We start from the raw sequence: 21,306 nt of genomic DNA, 5'->3' as shown, positions 1-21,306 counted from the left end.
CTTCTGGGCATTACAATAAGAGATGTTGCTTCTGGGCATTACAATAAGAGATGTTGCATTTTAGTGCATTTTAGCTCTGGGCTTTAAGAGCACATTTTGCTTATTTAGCAGATTATTTAGTATGTATTTAGACCAATTGAGTATTGTGCACTGGTTTGTATTGGTTTTCATTTCTAATTTATACTTTTATATGATAACAAAACAAGTAATAAAAGCTCTTACCAGTATTTGCATCTTCAGTTTTGAACCATAACTCAACACCCTATTTTCCATATGGAAATTTACCTTAAATAACTAGAACCGCTTTAGTTTTGTAGAATGCCATCGGCTAATTTTACATTACAGGGAAAAACAAGCAAACAAAAACAATTGAGGTTATGACCTAAGTAAGGAAGCTAAAACACACAGCAATTAAAATAATTACTCAATTCTAGAGAATGGCAAAAAACAAAAACAAAAGATGTGAAAGCAAAATCGAAAGTCCATTCTCGTAATGTTTGGAAAGTGTTTAACAAGGTTTGGGGGATTGCACACAGGCAGGTGCAGGGGCACATTTATTTCTATAATTATCGTGAGTGTGATGGAGCTGGGCTGATGTACCCAGTACCTCAGCAAAGGACTACTCAGTCTGCACTGGGCTTCAGTTAGACAACCACATGCTGACACAACATCTGGAGGTGGTGATAGGAAGTGCCACATATGCATCTGTGTGTGTGTGTGTGTGTGTTAGTACCCTCCTGCTTCCTGTGTAGCTGATAGATGGCATGTAGTGTGAGACTGTAGGATGTTTCAGTAGGACATTGGGCAATCAGGAAGTGGGTGGATGGAGATAAACATACATATGCTTGTCCCTGAGTCGCCTCACAGCTGAGGTTTGTTTACTTTAATCAAGATGATCAAGTACAAGATCAAGACAATGCTGCCCCTCCATACAGCCTGTTTCGAGAAATGAAAACTGTTGAAAAGGCTTGATTATGATTCTGGGAGGGCCACTTTAAATATGACAGCAAATAGAAAATGGCAAAACAGTATTAGTCCCTGTCACTTTGCTTTTGTTTTGAGTCAACAGGTTTGATAACAATTTAAGTTCTAAACAACAGCATTTACCATTCACTTTTTGAGAGTGATATGATCTTTCATATCTAGCTGTCAAATATGATGCTACAGCCAGGAGGTGGTTAGCTTAGCAGACTGGAAACAGCTACCCTAGCTCTGTCTAAAGTTAACAAAACCTGCCTTCCTAGAAAGCTCGCTAATTAACACGTTATATCTTGTTAGTTAAAACGTCAATTTGTTGTTTTACAAGGGGTTTTCAGCTGGGCCACTCTTTGTCTCCTGTTCAAGAAATGTTTTAGTGAGCCTAAGAGGTGCTGGTAGGTGAATTTAGTTATTTTTGGACAGAGCCAGGCTAGCTGTGTCTGTTTCCAGTCTTCATGCTGAGCTAAGCTAACTGGCTTCTGGCTGTAGCTTCATATTTATCGTACAGACATGAGAGTGGTATCAATCTTCTCATCTAATCTTGGCAAGAAAGTCAATAAATGTAAATCGAAAAATGTCAAGCTAGCCCTTTAAGTTTGGCCAATGCCAACAACACACTTTAGCAAACAGGCTTAAAACTGACTCATGGCTAACCTTTCACAGTATAGTTCAGCTCTGCTTCATCATAACACACTGAGGGAATTATTTAGTCATCTCAATTATTCTAATAAATTCAACAACTTACTACTGCTGCCACTACTGGTGGGGAACTATGGTTTTGTATATCTCTAGGTTCAATAATAAAGCACATTAAAGACTGCAATTGAATACATTATTTTTGTTTGTTTCTAATGCATGCAGTCTGATTTCATCTCATGTCCCCAATTAAATGGCTGACTTAATGAATTCATTTAGAGAAGCGGAAATCCCTCTCTAAATGATATTTTCCTTGCATCATTTGGTGCATTAAAACTAAATTTGATACCAATCCAAAAATGAATATGTTTCAGCACCATGCAAAGCTGATGACAGAGCTGGACTATCCTCGGTTGAACTCAACTACTACAAATAAGTTATAGGTGGCAGAAAATAATGTGACTGTGTGTAAAACTCTCAACACGAGGCTTTTGTGGACTGCAAACGTAATTGATATTCTCTTCGACAGACCACTGGAGAGAGTCAGTCCATTTGATAATTGTTTTGCTTTTTAGAGGTGCATGTCTCAGTGGATGCCTTAATATCCGTATGTAGGTGTTTATGTCCCTCATTTTGCAATTGACAAATCTATGTTTTTGCTGTGTTGATTCTTTATTCTACTCTTAATACAGTGAAGATTCAAACAATGCAGCAAAGAATAGCTGTCAGGCAAATACAGATAAATAAATTAGACATGTCTGCATCAGATGATTAGGAGTGGATGTCAGCTTGTCAGCGTTTGTGTACATGTCACTGAAAAAGAAGGCTCTGGGCCTTGTACCTATCTGTAATGGAGCTGTCAGCTCTCACACAGATTACAGCTTTTTAGACAGGAGACCAGGAAGCATTGCTTCTGGGTAGCTAGGGTGGCTGCACAGATTTCTTTAACGTTTCCTTTGGAGACGAGGAGCAGGAAAGACTGGCAGAGGGGAAAAGTGAGAGATCGAAATAGAGAAAACAGAGACGGGAATTCCTGCCTTCCGTCTAATTGTAAAGAAACTGTGGATGGCAATTTCAACCCCGAGTGCTTTCACACCATCAGAGTGAGCTCATCTCTTGCTTTATTTGCTCCTTGTAGAAGGTGTAAAAACTTGGTTTCCCTTGACTGTTTCTCTGACTGGTGTCGCATCACTGAAACTCTATGAGTCCCCCTTTTAACTCAGCTACACATTAGGGAAAAACCTAATGCAGACTGGAACAGAGGCCAAGAAAGAGACTGAGCTGTATCTGCCAAGCACTCATCCATGGATCGCTCTGGATTTAGTGATCAGGTGTATTTTTTGGCTCTTGGTAAACAGGAGAGGTGACAGATGCCAACGCCTGCTAGAACACCTGTCACAGCACCAACCTCGACATCATTACTGAGAACTGAGAAAGTGACAATTGCAATCGTAACCTAGGAATGTTTTCAATTTATAACGCATGACAGGGAGACCATGTACCAGATTTCTAATGTTAATTGAACTGCTATCTTGTTGCAATAGTATACGTATTACTGCTAATATAAGAAATTGGCTGTAAATAAAATATACTAGCCTCAACATACCATTTTAATTAAACATACGTCTGCTTTCGAATCGCCTGGACATCACCTCCACCTTTCAGAAGAAATGTGTTCTCCATCTAAATCCCCAATGTAATTATGCAGTCCCCCAAACTTGTTATTCACAAGCCAGCTCACAGGACATGGAACAAAAGGCACATTTCGATAATGCAGCTAGAGACTGTTTAACTACTTGACTCTGCAAGATGACTATGGGGACTGGACAAATGATGTGCATAGAAAACTCAATTGCCTTATTCTAGTTTTAGATTCAGAACGCCGCTGGGAGCCAGCTGTGCCGAGTCATCCCACCACCATCTGCGGTGTGATGGGCTCCTACTGCACCCACTCCAAAATTTAAACACTGAAAAAAAAAAAAGGAGACAGGTCTCTGACAGAAAAAGTGTTTTTGAAGTTAATGTTTTTGCTGTGATGGTGGTTGTTGTTCTTTAGGTAGCAATGCCCTTTCACTTTTAACAAAACACACCTGAGACAAACCTGTAAATAACAGATGGAGAAGAGAAGTGGTCAACCATTAAGGCCCTTTAGAACTAATGCAGTCATTAAGTAATAATGCCCCGTGAACTTAAGAGAGCTCTGTGTCCCACCATTGTAGACGTGATGCACATATCAGAAAGACAAAGAGACCCAGTGAAAACGGTTGTAAGATGTGTAGGTTGAAGGTGTTATTATTCATCTGCTTGTCTGTGCGTCTGAGGGAGGCAATGTATCTTTGAGGTATGATTAATTTATGTGGGCTATGTCAGGGGACTGAGCGTAGCCTATTTTTCAGCTTGACAACTAAACTGAAGGTTTGCCGCGTTGGGGAGAGAACAACAGTAGGCCTGGGCTTTAAATGGAATTTGGTGCACAGGCACACACACACACACACACACACACACACACACACACAAGCACAAACAGCAACAGAGATACTTACAAAAACAGGGACACATTATGTACACGATTCTGCTCTTAATTTCCCATTCAAATTCAGACTTTGATAATTGTATGCATCATTACTGTGGGGAAGATAAGGGAACAGTTTTTGAAGAAAATTGCTAGGCTGATCTAAAACAAATAAATCCAAACTTTCACTGCTTCTCTCTTGCTCTCGTTTAGCAGCTGTCTCAGGGGAGTAATAAGAGAGACTGATATTTCAAATTAACTCCATGCCTTTTGCATCCTTTGCTGAAACTGCAAAGTCAGATTTGATGGACTGCTGCTTACTCACTTTCTGCCTCAAAGAGTCAAAGTCACAGCAATGATTTGTATATTGAGACATACTGATATTTACATTCCATTTGAGAAATCATAGCAATTTTAAACTCAAAGATGAGAATTTGCAATCTGTCTAGAGGTTTTAAGTGTCAGCAAGTTTAAGAAGACTTTGTAACTTCAAAAACGTTTTGCTGAAACCTTAATAGTTCATGTTAATAGGACTAAATTGGAGCATAATAAATGACAAGATTTAAAGCCAAATTTAAATTAAAATCTTTGTTGAGCAATACTGAGAAATGCTCACCTGAAGACTGAAAAGATTCATCCACAATTACAGGTCCTATAGACAGAGCATATGAATGTACTCATTTGATAATTGTATTGCTGTTCTGAGGGAATAACTTGCTTGACTTAATCCTTGGTTTCATATCAGTAGCTGTTAATTTCCTGTTTTGTGATGAAATGATGTCTGAGGTCTTGCTCTGCTGTTATTCATTACCAGTGCTTATTATGTCTTATTTTTGAGACACATTTTGACAAAGGGCCTGGACGTGCAAGCGATTAAAAAGTGTAGCTGCAGCTGCATAATCATTCCGCCCTATGCCCTCCAAAGCACTCTTCTCTCACTACATGTTTTGTGCGCTCATCACTGGGCAGCAACATTTCATAAATCAAACCAGACAAGCTTCTTCTTCTCAGTGCCCAAATCTGTGGTTTTTACAGTGATGGCATGATGAATGACTGAGAGAGTACATTGGGACAACTACAGTTTTAAAAAACAGATACTGTAAAACCATGACAGATGACAGAAATATAACACACACTCAATACCAGCTGTAGCCAAAAACATTTCTATGCTATATTTTTTGTCAGAAGGGGAAGTAAACAAGTTCATTAACCCAAGTGCTGTAGTGAATTATAATTCTAAGGATCTTTACATGGGTATGCATTTCAGACTACTTAATACTTGTAACTCCAATACAATTCAGAGGGAATTACTGTATTTTGGACTCCACTACATTGCATTATGCATTATGAATACTTTCTTTTGATACTTTAACACATGCATACACATCTATATATATATATATATATATATACATACAGTGGCTGTGCATGTATATGCAGTTCCTTCAAACTTGCTACATTTTTGTTTCAATGTGTGTTTTGTTTCCACTTTATTGTTGAAAACGTTGAATGATGTCTAACTGGATTTGATTTTAATAATGACAACGGCTGTGCATTCAGATGCTATGGCCAGCTGGCTAGATCCTTCAAACTTATCTGTTTTTGTTTTAGTCTGTTTTCGGCTTTACTGCTGCACATATTACCTATAGCAGAAATAGCATGGGGTTTGGATTAAAGAGCAGCAGACTTTTAAATGCCATTCAAAAGTTTAACGTGGTAAACATCATACCTGCTAAACATTAGCCTTTTGACATTGTAATTGTGACCATAATAGCATGCTATAGTTAGCATTTTGCACAAAGCATCACTGCAATAAAGAACAGCCTCATAGAGCTACTAGCGTGGCTGTAGACTCTTAGTCTTTTTGAGATACTTAAACTCTTGAATAAGTAGGCTTCGCCCTGTTGTTAAATTCAGCAGAATAGCACACTGTTGTAGAATCCTTCTGTTTTAGCGTGCTTGTGTATTGCTATAAGGTCAAATGTGTATGATTTAGGGGGGTTTATTGGCACAATATTGCAGAAATTAAATATAATATTCATAGATACGTTTCCGTCACCTTAGAATAAGACCTTCTTATCTACAGAATGAGTGGATCCCCTTTCCCTACCATGTTTTTATAGGAGCCCAGAACAGACAAACCAAACACTGGGTATAGAACCTTTCATGAGTTTCGTGGCCATCATAGTTTCTCATAAACGCTTAGAAGGCGAGCCGTATTCAGTTAGTTGCAATGTGTAACTTTGCAACTACTTAAATCCTACATGCTCTACCTTTAAGGTAGTGCCTTGCTCTTTGATATCTGTATCTGCTGCTGCTGCTATCTCTTTAACAGAGAAAGTAAAACAAGTTGCATGCATATGAATATTATTGAGACAGTTTCATGACAAAGTTTCCACGTCATCTTTTACCAGCCAATTGTTTCAAACAGTACCAGTCAAATATACTTTCTAAACTGTATTAATGCACTGATGAGGCTTTTGTCCAGCGTGGATACACTGATGAACCTTTAAGTCATCCAAGTGACAGGAACTCTTCCCACACTGGTCACAGAGGTGTGGCTTTTCTCCAGGATGGGTGAGCTGATGATTCTTCAAATGTGATAATTGTCTGAATCTATACCCGCACTGGTCACAGAGGTATGGCTTTTCTTCAGTGTGGATCCGTTGATGAATCTTCAAACTCGATGAGTTTCTGAAACTCTTCCCACACTGGTCACAGAGGTGTGGCTTTTCTCCAAAATGGACGAGCTGGTGATCCTTCAAATGTGATAATTGTCGAAATCTATGCCCGCACTGGTCACAGAGGTGTGCCTTTTTTTCATCATGGATGAGTTGATGAGTCTTCAAATATGACAAACGACTAAAACTACGCTTACACTGCTCACAGACGTATGGTTTTTCTCCAGTGTACTCTGATGAGACTTTAAAGTCAATGATAGCCTGAAACTCTTTCCACACTGGCCACAGGAGTATGGTTTTTCGCCAGTGTGGATACTCCGATGAGACTTCAAACTCGATGATAGCGTAAAACTCTTTCCACACTGGCCACAGGAGTATGGTTTTTTGCCAGTATGGATACTCCAATGAGACTACAAACTCGATGATAGCCTAAAACTCTTTCCACACTGGCCACAGGAGTATGTTTTTTCTCCAGTGTGGATACGCTGATGTTGATACAGCTGTTCTCCATTAATACTGTCCTCATCCCCATCCTGAGGTCTATCTGGGGTATTGCAGGTCTGTTAAAGCACAAAGAGGGGCATGCGTTTTAATGATACCGTTATAAGTTGGTTCATAAGAAGAGTCTTAGTCGAAGCACTTTTAATTAGTCAGATAGTTGCAGAAAAACAACTGAGAAAGAAATATCATAAATGTGCGAAGACAAGTCGACTATTGTCTTCATTTAATGACTACTAGTCAACTAGGAAAAGGGGGGCAGCCCTATACAAATTAGTTGCAATTTGAGTCAATTATCACTTGGCCCCTTAAACTAAAGAAAAATCACCTGAAAGTTATGTTTGTGTTTATGCTTGTAATGCTGTAGTGACTTCCTATTTACATATATATATTGATTTTAATTTGCAGGTGCTCCAGATGTTTCCTAGCAACCAATTTACACATTACTACTACCACTGAGGGGTGCCAAAGTAGTCAAATTCTACACACATAGCAGTTCAAGTTTAAGTAACTTACCTCTACTGATGAACTAATTTTGTCACTGGTATTTCTCTTATCTTTTACTAGATATTCCTCCATCCATGAATCAACTCTGACATAATCAAATAAGATAGTAGAAGATAGTGAGTCTGGGAAATCCCCCAAAACTGCAATAATAACGGCAATTAAGACTTATTGCCCAGACACATAACAGTGGCCTTGAAAACATTAGTATGACAAAGAGATCACTACTAAGATTACTATGAGTAAAAGCGTTTTTCTTGTTAACTTTTTAAAGTGCAGGTTAAAAACGAAATAACGTAATTTTTGGAAAATATTAATGGCAACAATAAAACAATATAGCTAAGTGTGGCTATTCCAGTCAGTCTTTATTTGGACAAAGAAAAAAGGGCCTCCACTTCACAACGGGACCAGTTAAGAATTTACAGAACAACTTAACTAACGTTAACCAATTGATTTCACTAGATACCAAAATGTCTTACTGTTTAAAATTAACTCCTAGTAAACCAACAATGATTGGTTCCTGAGTTCTCCAGTCAAGCTCTGGCAGCCAAACACAGTTTGTATGGATTTAAGTTTTCTAGATGATACAGTCCTCTAAACTATATCTATAGAACATCAACAAATGAAACAGCTGAAGAAAGCTTGATTTTTCTTACCGTTAATGTTCCAATGAAGTTTATAGTCTTCTGCAGGATACACAGATACACTGGTTTCCACGGTAACGAAGACCACATCCAAATAAAAAGGTTCCAATTGTAGTTTGTTTGTATTTTCAAAATAAACTCCAAAACCATAAAGCATTCCATGTAAAAAATATATAATTCATATAGTATATATATGAATCCTGGCAGATTTTCAAAACTAAGCACTGAGCAAAGCTTTAAACCAGAGTAATTAACACATTTAAAATGAAAGGGAAAAAAAAAAAAAAATGGGAAAAAAACAGTTATTTCTGAATCATTATGGGAATTTGTCACTTTATGCAGCTATGTAAATAAATGCATGCATTGACTGAAGATTGACAAAAATGGGGTCAATGACCTATTTATTATGTGTTTTGTTTTCTGTTTTATTGCTAAAACATCATTGACTGATGTCTGGATACGGCAACGGCTGCGCATTCAGATGCTGCAGCCAGTAGCCTAGCTCTATCAAACTTCACACATTTTTTGTCATTTGTTAACTTTTGCAGCTTTATTGCTGAAACTTCATCAGAAAAAAATGTGCGGGGTTTGGATTAAGAGAGAGACATTGAGACAATCCACCCAGCCCACCACAGCGGATGCCGTCACCCCAGGAGGAGAGGGAAGAGAACCAGGATAGGAGCCATGCTGGCCTAGCTAATGTCCGGTCTGGACGAACTAGGACTCTGATTTCCCATTGTTTGGTCAGCCTGAGACCAGTGCCCACATCTTTACAGAGACCTGCTCCATCAACATTCCGGTTCCTACTTATTCATCGTGTTTAAGGCACTCTTTTGCAATGTGTTCATCACGTGTGTTCATAGTGGCTTAGCTCACATGCAGTCAAAGTGGATGTACAATGTTTCTTTTTATGTAAAGATGATAACCAATATATATCCATCCAGTCGCATGTTATATGCATGCTGATGTTGAAGGATTCTAGCGTGCTGACGAGCCTACTGACTGCAGCTACCAGCTGAGCAAAGACAGCTTTTTTGGCTGAGGACCAACAAGAGCTTCATCTCATCATATCTTTTTGATCAATTGCATGTTGTCTTTGTTCAAATGAAACTGCTGACAAACACAGAAAATTATACCTAAGTAATTAACAAAGCATTTACTTAGACTTAATTCAGCTTTATATTATGTGATTGAGTTCACGTGTACAATCTGTTATGCATTTTTAGACATAATAGTTATTTATCTAAATGAGCAGCACACAGCATTATGCAACATTTACTAATGTTCAGTAAAACTATTTGTTGCCATGGTTATGACAGAGAAAAGTCACAAAAACAAAAAAAGCAATTCATTTATTATTGATTTTCTCTATGATCTGAAGCACTGATGTAACTGTATTTAATCTGAAAGAGCGACATATCATGATGAAACAAAACAACATACTGGACATCAGTGCAAAAATTACCTACAGGGTTTTCCGTAACCCCCAACCCTGCTGGTGGTAGTTCTTTGAACTTCAATGAGTTTTGTATGCGTATGTGTGAGAATGTGAGTCAATGGTGCATTATTACCTACCTACAGCCAGCAGGGGCTGGTAGTGGTTGATGTTTTTGGTGGTAAGAGGTGGACACATGCGGATGGCAAACGGTGGCAGCGGCAGACCAGACAGCAGGCCAGTCAGCAGGAACTTCAACTGGACCTCTTGCTGGTTGGATGACGGAGGAGGAGCCTCACCAGCTATTAAGGTCTGACCTAGAGATAAAACCACAACATTTACTACCTAATTAATGGGGCAATAAAAAAAAAAACACACAGTAAATACAGCCTTCTTAGCATTGCTACCAAAACATGAGAAGTGTTAAATGTCCTTCCTGATTTTTGTAATTTAAGGAAGAAGAGGACTTATTTTTCCTTCATCTTAACCCAGGGTGTACAATCTGCAATAAATCAATATTACAACTTGACGTCTGTTTACTTAATTACATAGAAACAATTTATGTGATTGAAGTTCCAATTAGGAATGTTCGATAAGGTTGTTTGCCCTTGATCCAAGTCTTTTAATACTGCGCATGTGTTGATATAACTGTGTCCAATATAATATTTAGGCGTGCATTAAAATTAGTCAAGCTGATCCAATTTAGATGACATGTCTAGCAGCAGAAAAAGTCTGCATTAAGAAAATACAGGCTGCAGCTTTAATGGTTCCCTATAACTTTCTCTACCATGTTCTACGGTATTTTTTATTACATCCCCGGAGAGAGTATTTTCAGTCTGTAAATGTTTGGGGAGGAAGGTTTGGACAGGATTTAGACAGCTACTCTGAATCAACCATGTGTATGGATATTTCATTAAAACAGCTGGAAGCAGTTTATTTATCTTTTTCAGTGAAGCATAATCTGACATTTTTGAGTTGGGATACCTGCAGAGCGCTGTGTATTACAATAAAAGGATATCAATAACAAAATTAAACACAAGCAAACAAAGCTAGGACACAAACTAATAAAATACCAACTAAAGCTACCCAACATACCAACAGCAACAACATCAACTATTGAACAGCATCCCAAAGAAGCTCCTTCCACAACTCCAGATGAGGCTGCATAAACATGAGACAGATATGGTGTCCTACTTTTGTGCAGGTGTAAGTCTTCCTACATTAATTCCTAATTCCTGTGGCAAAGTGTCATTAGCACCCTGACGGAGACGTGAGTCAACACATGCTGGAATAAACCTTATCTTTTGTAGCATGGAGAAGTGTGTGACTATCTTCCTGTCCATGTTTTTCTCAGAGTTTTAGAGACCTATTTGTAACCGTGTTCATTAGCAAATAAACCCTTCAACTCGGCCTTACCGATCGAATTCAAAGCTGTTCTTTGGCTGAAGTGGAAAAGCTCACACAATTTGACTGCAACTGGAGCCAGCAGAAAACAACCAATGTCTTTGGATTCTTTAAGCTGTGGCCTCGGTCAAGTTGGGAAGGTTTAATTATCTGAAGGATTTATTGGTGAGTTGGGACAATTAAGCCACAGGCCTGTGTTTTACACAGGGTTATACACATCTATATGCGTCATCAAGTTAAACCCACTTTGCTGATTTCATTAAATTTCTAATACAGGAAAGTCATAGAATTTTCACTATAAATATAAGCCCCAGGTTCTTTAATATTTTCAAAGACTTAAACACACCCTATTTTGTACTGAGGCTGGGATTTTAATGGCAATGCCACAATGAAACAGTTAATGACTATATTTTATACGTTTCTAAATGGTCGATCATCTTTCACCTTTTGTGTATTTGCTGTAGAGCTATAGGACATCTGAAGGTGCAACAACCTTCAAGGTATAATTGGTACTGGTTGAAAAATCCCTTTGGTTTTCATTTCATGCACCATAATAACCTTCTTTGCATTGGAAATTTAATGTCTCTCTAAATGAGCGTCATTGCAGTGCACCAAAGATACAATAAAATGTGATGTGGGAATAATTCAAACCAATACATCAATAAAAAACAAACCATATACACAACAGATTGCAGCAAATGAAAATATGCAATGAAGGTTTTCTAGTTGGCAGCTCTTGCCTACAGCGATGATCAGTTTGGCTTTGCCTGTCTGACGTCCTTCTTGTGTCAGCCAATCAGCATCAGATTTTAACAAGCTATCTCTTTCACAGAATTTTAGCAACCTGCTGGCCAGTGACATTCCCTCATAACAAGAGTTTTAGTCAGCAATTGTCAGACATAGCTATTGCTGCAGGCAGTAGCTTGCTTCAATCTGTGTGTGTGCTTGTGTGTGTGTGTGTGTGTGTGTGTGTGTGTGCTTGTGTGCGTGTGTGAGGGAAGAGACAGCAAAATCTCCCCTCTCATGCCAGCATTACTACTACTGCTCCACCTCCCCTCCTGCTCACTGGCAGTTTGACTCTCACTGAACACAACTGACAAAAAACAAAAAAAAACACAGAAAACAAAGAAGATTGAAAAAATATGTCCTGCATCGCATTACTATTCTATACCCACAGTCATCTTGTGATAGGCAGCTCTGTTCAAAATCAACAGGGAGGAGAGAGAGAGAGGGCGAGTGGACTAGAGAAAGAGATGGAAACACATCATAAGCAAAAGGATGAGATGGTAAAGAGACAAAAGTGAAAGAGAGGAAGGGCCAAGCACCCTTGGGACTCTTTGTGCAGAGCCGCTCAGGCAGGAATATCGCTGGCCTGTGTAGTGCGCAGAGGAGAAACTAGCAGTCACACATTAAAGCAGAAAGTGAAGGGGTGCCCCGAGGCCCACACACCTAACTGATGTACAATAAAAGATATAAGAAGGCCTGACGCACACTCACACATATACCTACACACACTCATACATATACACAAGTATCCTTTCACATTCATATTTTCCTTCTAAAGGAAAGTCATCCCTTTATAGAGAGATACGTTTTGCCTGACACCAACATTTCTGATGCTTGCTAGATGATGGTGATGGTGACGTGTACAGTCTTACCAATCATACTGTTGAGAGAAAGATCCTGAATCCTTTTCTGGTTTGGACCCAGTGAAGATCCACAAAATGACACAGGGGAGTAGAGCGGCGACAGACCCGAACTGACAGAGAGGGGAAAAGAAAATATTAATTAAATACAGTTTGAAAGCACACATCCGTTATGGAGACGCAGCGCATGGAGAGTGATGAATGAATAGTGCTTGTGCCAATGATGAATGTGATCTGCTGATGAGGGAGAAAGCAGCATTTGTAAATGATGACACGTGTACCGATTCCTTGTATTGATTAGATGCTTCTTAATAAAAAGCAGAGATGATGTCTAAAAAAAAAATATTTTCATGACTGCTGCAAACGGTGATGGAGCTTATAAGATCGGGACTTAACCTATAATCGAACAGGTACAGCAGAGTGAAATATCCCCACTCTAAATAACTTATCTCTACCTGCTCAACACACTGTGACAACACCACCTCACAGAGAGAATGTAACTAGAATTATAATGCATGTCAGTATATCAAACCAAACCATCTTTGTGGGATTTGTTTTGGCTTTCAAAGAGGAACACTGAGAATGTTAAAACAATCACAAGGAAGCATGAGATCATTATTTTAGTGTAGTGTGAAAGACAATTGCCAGCATCTGAATAGTCCTGAAATAGAATTTGCCTACCCACCTGTCTGCAACTTCAAGCAAATCAATTCAAACAAGACTGTAACAAGACAATTCATCACGAAGTGGCAAACAGCACAAGCATGCCATCCCATATTTAATTCAATGCTGTAGATTTCTCGTTTGCCCAAAATAAATTCCTGTGTTGGTTTGCTCACAAGCAGACAGACCTCTCTCTGCCTCACACAGGAAGCCAACTTGAGAGAGAAATACAAAACTGTCTCCTCGACAGCAGCAAGGGAGTGCTCCATCAAAGGGAAGCAGGGCTCATCAACGATTGCTAAACTCCGTGCACCCGCTTCCTGCACTAGTCACTGAAGAAAAAGACTAAATTTAGCTCAGAGGATTATGTAGTTTAAGGTCAGTTTAAGTCAACTTAGAAAGAGTCAAAGTTTTTAACCAATACCTCTCACTGCCACCAGATAAAAAAAACTGTAATGTAGCTTTGCAGAATTATTTGTGTGTGGGTGTGTGTGTATGTGTGTATACCTAGGATTGGCAGCAGCCCTGCCGGTGTGGGCTTTGAGCTCCCACAGCATGGCTCTGCCGTCACTGACCATTAGCGCGGCATTGTTTTCGTTGACAGGGCAGATAACCATGCGATATGGCCGGACTGTCTTGGTGACTCGGATGGCATCGCACTGAGAACGCAGGTCATACACAAGCTCATGGACACTCTGCTCAGGATCTGAGGGAGAGGAGGAGGGATGGGAGATAAGAGTGGTAAAAAAGTAGAGAGAGAAAAAAAAAAAGGGAAAACAATGAAATGGAGCAAATTGGCGAAGAACACATGAATGGAAGGGTACACAAACAAGGCGAAGAAAAAGAGGAATGTGGGAGAAGACATTGAGTGGATTTTAATAATAAGGAAAATAGAGACAGAAGAGAAAGGGAAGTAGATAAGACTGTGAAAAAATGCAGTTTGGAGACAGGCGAAGACATTTTGTGTAAGTGTGAGAGGACAGGGAAGGATTTAAAGAGATAAGAACAGAAGACAGGAAATAAGACAGACTCACAAAAGGAAATGGCAACAAAAAAGAAAAATGTAAGAGATAGCAAGGAGAGTAAAGTGAGGGAGATTCAGTGAGACAATGGACTCCCATTGGCCTGTAAGTCTAAGCCTAAGATAAATGAGACAGCAAGAGGCTAAATGCTCACTGGAGCATAGAGAAAGGCTATAGGCTCTGACTGCAGTGCAGTTCGGCTGAATAGATGGCGACTGGGGGACGACATGGGAGTGAGAGTGATTTGTGAGCGGGTACAGTACAACTAGCATGTGCTGCATGCGTGTGTGCACTTCTCTGTGAAGAGGTTTCATACCTGCTGCGTCCTCTAAAGTGGTAGTGGAGCGGCAAACTCGGAGAGTGATACACCCGTTCTCATGGAGACAGTAGAGGGCGTCCCGCTGAGCGCAGGGAATCACCTGAACACAGGGAGTCATGGAAACAGGTGATGATGTGAGTGTTCTTGATCAAGTTTGCCAACTGTCTTTTAGTGTAACAGGTGGTTCTTAAGTTTGCTCTTAGCATTGCATCAACGTATTTGTCTGTTTCACAGAAATCTGTAACATATTCACCAACATGTACATTTGTTTAATTTAGTACAAACACAAATGCAAATGAAAGCTAAACTGAATTGAGCATAAGCCCTTATGCTGATCTGAAATGATGGGGTTTTAACTTCTATTTGATACTCATCACAGAAATATAGAACTAAGACGCCAAACAATGATAATTATTTATATAATTTTCAATTAAAAGATTATTCATTTGGTCAGAAAATAGTAAAAAATCTGCATCACAATTTCCTAATGCCCAAGGTGATATCTTCATGCTGCTATTTTTGTCCAACCAACAGTCCAAAATTAAATTTATAATAAGAAAATAAACTCGATACTCAATTTGGAGATGCTGGAATCTAGGAATGTTTGGTGATTTTGCTTGAAAAGTGTTTTCAAGTGTTTAATCGACTTTCAAAATAGTTGCAGATACATTTTCTGTTGATCATCTAATAAACCTTTTCTAGAAAGAAAACAAATATTATCAGTCTTTATGTTAACATAACTTGATAATTTGATGAAATTATTCACTAAAGGTTATACGACATTCACTGCTAATAGATTTTACACTAAAGTACATCTTAGACCAAAGTAAATGGGTGCTACGGCCCAACAGACTCCATTAACAAAACCAGTAATTTTATCTCTGAGATAATTGTAAAACACCTACTGGACAGAAACAAAATAAAACTGTCTTTGTTAGTCTTTTCCCACAATTACCAGTGGTTTGGTCAAAATAAAACCCTAATTCACAGAGTTAGACATGGAAATCTTTGCAAGATGGGCATTAGCAACAATGTAGTTCTTACGCATGTCAAAGTACGTCCACTAAAAGTGCTTGTTTTTGCCACTGACAGGATTGTTATTCTTAGAGTCAGACAACATTATGGAACCATCTAACAACTAACATAACAGATGAACAGGCAGAAGGCATCCATTTGGAGATGATTGTGTGTAAAGGATCAAGTGTACAAAGCAACATCATTAAGGTGAAAAAAAGACCATGCTCAGTACATTTTCAAGGTTATAGTTTTAGTACTTATATGGAATTTTCCAATTATCATTCATTCTCTTTTTGAGCATCAATTTTGTTTGTTCTTTTTCAACTAATCATTTTAAAACCAGTGATAGATTCTGTAATGGAATTGCATTAGATGTACAGTTACTGTAACTCTGTGTACATTGTTTATGTGCCAAATTTGACAGTGTGTGGTATAGATGTGCTTGTGTCTATGTTTCCCTGTTTTTCCTTGGCTCTTCTACACTCCAGCCCGGACTTTTCCTGAAGCTGTGTCATCAGTCATGCAAATTGGCTGTGTGACAAGCACTTTATAACACTTAGAGAAGGGAGGTGTTGGCCGGACAGAGCCTGGATGGCTGAGTAATACTCCTCTACTCCTGCTCTGTGACTTTAGGAGTTACTCTGCGACTACAAAGGCCTGTTCTCAACCTTTGTACTGTTTAACCATGGATACATTTATTAAAACAAGATCACTGACAACCCCTAAAAAGTATGATTTATGAAAGTTAAATAAAATATAGAACAGAACACAATTGGACCACACAGAAAATGTCAACTGTAGTGATAAACTGGGGAAGAGTAAAATGCTCCATGCACGTGCACTTTCAAGGTTATACATTTGAATATTATGGCTCAGAGACACTCTTTGAAATGATAAGCCACCACAATTGTCATTATTTCGCAGACAGACACAGAGTTGGAAACAGAGTGAACAGGCTGACATTAAGAGACAGTTTCTGCTCCATTACTGGGTTTGCAGGCATGACAAATCCTTTATCTATTACCCCCACAGCATTCGTCAATTTTCAATTAGAAATCCAGACTCCAAGAGAAGGGAAGTAGCACCTTAAAGGTCAGCAGTGCCGCTGAATGGGACTATAGAAGGGAACAAGAAGTCAGACGGTATGTAATACTGGTGTAGCTAAGGACTACACGGTCCTGCTGTGCAGTCGTCAGACCTTGATGAGGTGAGCACTGGGAGTGAGGAAGAAAAGTAGCGAACTTTATCATTCATGGCAGGGGGAATTGGCTTCCTGGAAGAATCATCCATAAAAAAGGACAGGTTTTGGTAAATCCCTTGAAGTAATGCAATAAAAGTAGAAACTGTGGGTTCATTCGAGGGGAGAGAAAGACGGTGATGTAGGAAGCGTGTTAGAGCGAGACACCACAGCCATCCTTTAATTTACCTCACCTAGACCAACTGAGACGTCATTGCAAACATTGAGCAGGTTGTCTTTGCTGGTAAATTCCAAATGCACAGCAGGAATCTCTCTAGATCACATTTGAACCCGTTAGAAAAAGGGCTGAGAGCTGACAAAATTCTGACCTTGAAAAAGTCTTGTAATTAGCAAAATTAACCCTCTTATTTCCACCAAAAACTAGTGTAAACTCTTATTAGATTTCCAACTTTGATTCCGTCAAGCTTCAGTCAGAATTAGCTGTCGTAGATGTAAGCAGAGCCTCACCTGAATGAAGGGCACCCCGGAGCGCTCAATGGCCACCACGCCCACCGTCTGGCTGAGCTCCAAGTCCAGGATGAGGATCTCTCGGGGATAAAGCAGCAGCATGTGGTTCCTCTTAGATGGCAGGTAGGACAGCTGGAGGCAGTCATTCAACGTCACCGCCTCAGCACTAACAGCGCCACAGAGCAGAGGAAGGATGGGCACAAAAAAGAAGGAAAAGGAAGTGAATTTCAGTGTCAAGTTACCTTCTTATCTGGGAAAAGTTGGCTATTACTCGGATAAGCCTTAAATACATGAATTAATTCACTTATAAAATAACTTATTCCTACATTTTGCCACTGTTTTGGATATTGGTTTAATGCACAAACTTAATGTGTGCATTAAACTTTATGCACAAAGACACTTCTAATGACTGGAAATAAATGTCTAGATAACAAGAGGTATTGCCAGTCTTATTCTGCAGACACAGCGCCAAAGATATAATGAGACTCTGCTCGATCAACACATGCATATGAAATATGCAAATACGATCTAATGTAACCAACGTAATGATGGATAAGAAAGTCTTAGAAAAAGTTTAATAAGAACAGTCTCATTTCTAAGATCAACTTGATCTATATTCATGTCTTCTCCTATAGACGGCTGAATAAATTAGTTATAACTGCTGTGGTCTCAGGGAGTCACAGACAAATGAAGGAGAACTTGAAAGTGAATTTGGTCTAATGATGGGAGGCTGTTGAATTAAGCAGGTATTGGCAGCATCACACATAAATCCCTTCCATTATTTTGACAGTACTAAAAATTGTAAATGTTAAAGTTTGTGTGCTATAACTTATTCCATGTGTGTTTCAATTAATTACAAATACTAGCTTATTAATGGCGGCATCCAGGTTCGATCTCTCCATATTTTAACAAAAGAGTCACAAATACTTAGCAGTTTAGTCAAGAAGGAAAGGAAAGGCTGATTTTCACAGAATCTATGAGCAGGTCCGTGGCCATAACTCATTCCTACAGCTTCATTACTTTAGGTCACCATGAGATCACATAAAGGAGAGGGAAACTTTATAACACAATGGAGATCATTATCATCTTGGGGAAAGCGTGACAGATAAAATGGATTCAATAGGGGAACCTTCAGGAGTTGCTGAGTGAAATCACACTGTTACCAGCTTACTGAAGTCAGGCAAGGCAGAGATATGGGCTGAAATGACTGAGCCACCAAAGGCATAACATCAGAAAGAAATAGTAAAAGAGACTTCTGTGTCTTAGATGCAAAAAAGAAACCAACAGATCTTCAGAGAAAAAGAGGAAAACCTAACCCCAAATCCTCCCCAAAATATTCAGCTGTCCAATTTCTAAAACATCGCCACTCCTCACATCTCTCTTTGCTGTGAATAAGAATGAAGGCTACAGCAGCCAGTGGATCATACACAGTTATACATTGCCACATGCACGCATCACACACAGTGTGAGTCTTGAAAGGTGTGTGTAATAGCACAGGAGGTTATCTCAGAGTTTCAAAGAACTCTGGGCTCCTCCTGTTTTTTAATCATCTTAAATAAATGACCCAAAGGACAGTAAAATGTTGTTATGTGTGTCATGCATTATATAGTCATTTCAGCTTGAGCTTCTGATAACTAGACAATACCGATTAAACACATACAACTTGATACTGGCAGGCAGTGGTGTATAAATCATGACTTTGACTTGGATTTGCACATAAGAACCAACTGTGCGCATAATTATGTTTTATAGCTGAGGGCCTGCAGTCTTGGCTAAGATAAGACCAGCAGCAGCTTCTAACTAGCAAGTAAACGTCAAATTCTCCATAAATCACCAATCGTCAAAAAAATAAAATAAAACTTGCAGTTTAGTTGCTCATGCCCTTCTCGAACTTTAAACAACTGACCTCTTGTCATTTTTACAAAATATCTTATAAAATATTATAAAACTAAATGAAACATCTCTGTAATGTCTGTATATCAATACCAATGGCATCTTTACTCAGCTGTTTACTGTTGACTCTCTTTACACCATGTCAGAGCAATATTAAGTTACTGCTAATGCAGACGGAACATCAACGGTCAACTAACCAAACACGGTGGGGCTTTTATTCTGAAGCAGTCCCAGGAAATACAAGGTTATTTCTTTGTCACTGTGGTTAGTGATTGTGTCGTTGCATGTGGCAAACTACTTGGGCTGTGTGCAGCATGAATTCAAGATAAAGTTACTCACGGCATAACTGACTGACTTCTTTATTAAAAAAAATTGTTTGGCTGCACTGTAAACAGGTTCACCAGTTGCTTTTCTGTTGTATTTGTAAACCTAGCTGCCCAAGGAGTGTTTCCTGCCCCTATTCTGAGGCCTGTAGAGTAACCTCAAATGCTGTTACCACGGTAACCATGGGTGAAATCATTAGGATTACAATTTTAATGTCTTATTGAATCATTTATTGTTCTTCTAGTTTTTTAGAGACATCAAAATTAGATTTAGTTTGTCCAAGTGTGTTTGTGTGTGTGTGTGTGTGTGTGTGTGTGTGTGTGTGTTTTTGTACGAACATGCGTGCTGAGTGTGAGCATGAAGCCTTTTTCTCTTATCTTGACAAATCGACCAAATCTGTGCTGGCGAATAACCAGATTAATGGCTGCCTGATGAGACACTAATGTGCATGATATAGTATTGTATTCACCGAGTTTCTGATAACAGTCTGGGAGAGCAGAGTCTTGTTTAAATCCCCCATCTATCACCCGCAGGCAGACAGAGCCAAAGAGGAGAGATACTGTAACACTGAACATGATAAACACCCAAAACTGACACACAGATAAAGGCAGACTTAAGGAATACAGCAATTACACACCACATGAAAGGTGAGGGAAGAAGGTGTCACATACCAATAGAAGACACAAAGACTGAAATGAACACGCGAGGGAGGTGAGAGAAAGAATAAAGACAAGTAAGATTAATGGAGTGTTTGTTATTACAGCTGGTTGGGTGGGTGGACAGAGAGGCCGGGGTGCTGCTGCTATAAATAAACCTGTTTGACAGTCACAACCGCTCAGGCAGGAAGCTGCCAGCACATCAAACAAGCCTTTGGTTCCTGATCCGTCTAAACTTTTGTTGAGTGAGTTACACAATTTTACTAGTTTGTCACTTAAAGGCATAAAAATTAGGTTAGCCACAACTTCTTACGTGGTTCACTGTTAAAAAGCAATGTAGTAAATCTGCCAAATGGTCAAACCTTTTCCTATAGTTCAGGGAAATGTAGGCCCTTCATTTCCTGACACATGACTTGATTTATCACCAGATCTAACCTTAACCGATACAGTATGACTCCTTTAACCTCAAAAAAGCTGAAATTCAAACTTGGAACTTATGTCGAACTATGATGGGGAAAAAGAGTCAGCTATACACCAAACTCAACACTGAGTTGAACAAAGCAAAATCTTCCATGCAAATCAAGCACAAAATGAAAACAAGGCCCATTATTAGTCTCACATATTGAAGCTTGTTATTTCATCCTGTTGCAGAAACATAATTTCTGGTAAATCCCTCAAGTGTGATAAACAGTTTTTCCTTGTGTGTCATAAGTTATTCCTTCAAAACAGGCAAGACTTCACAATTCACTTTCAACAGATAATGAAGGGG

General features: G+C 39.1%; 1 protein-coding gene across 1 annotated transcript in view; it reads right to left on the bottom strand.

Moving 5' to 3' along the window:
• The window catches only part of wdr11 (WD repeat domain 11), a 54,501-nt gene that overhangs the window by 28,256 nt on the left and 4,939 nt on the right, over nt 1–21,306 (bottom strand). Inside the window, exons 6-10 of the mRNA XM_035663635.1 lie at nt 17,665–17,830; nt 14,940–15,042; nt 14,109–14,307; nt 12,951–13,051; nt 10,029–10,205 (exon numbers count right to left, since the gene is read on the bottom strand). Of these exons, the coding sequence (XP_035519528.1) occupies nt 10,029–10,205; nt 12,951–13,051; nt 14,109–14,307; nt 14,940–15,042; nt 17,665–17,830 (746 nt within the window). The remainder of the gene's footprint in view (nt 1–10,028; nt 10,206–12,950; nt 13,052–14,108; nt 14,308–14,939; nt 15,043–17,664; nt 17,831–21,306) is intronic.

This window comes from Morone saxatilis, unplaced genomic scaffold, assembly GCF_004916995.1.
Source record: "Morone saxatilis isolate NCDOM2014 unplaced genomic scaffold, NCSU_SB_2.0 Contig19, whole genome shotgun sequence".
NCBI classification, from domain to species: domain Eukaryota; kingdom Metazoa; phylum Chordata; class Actinopteri; family Moronidae; genus Morone; species Morone saxatilis.
Note: the sequence above shows the minus strand (reverse complement) of the source record. Positions and strands in the feature narration are given on the sequence as shown.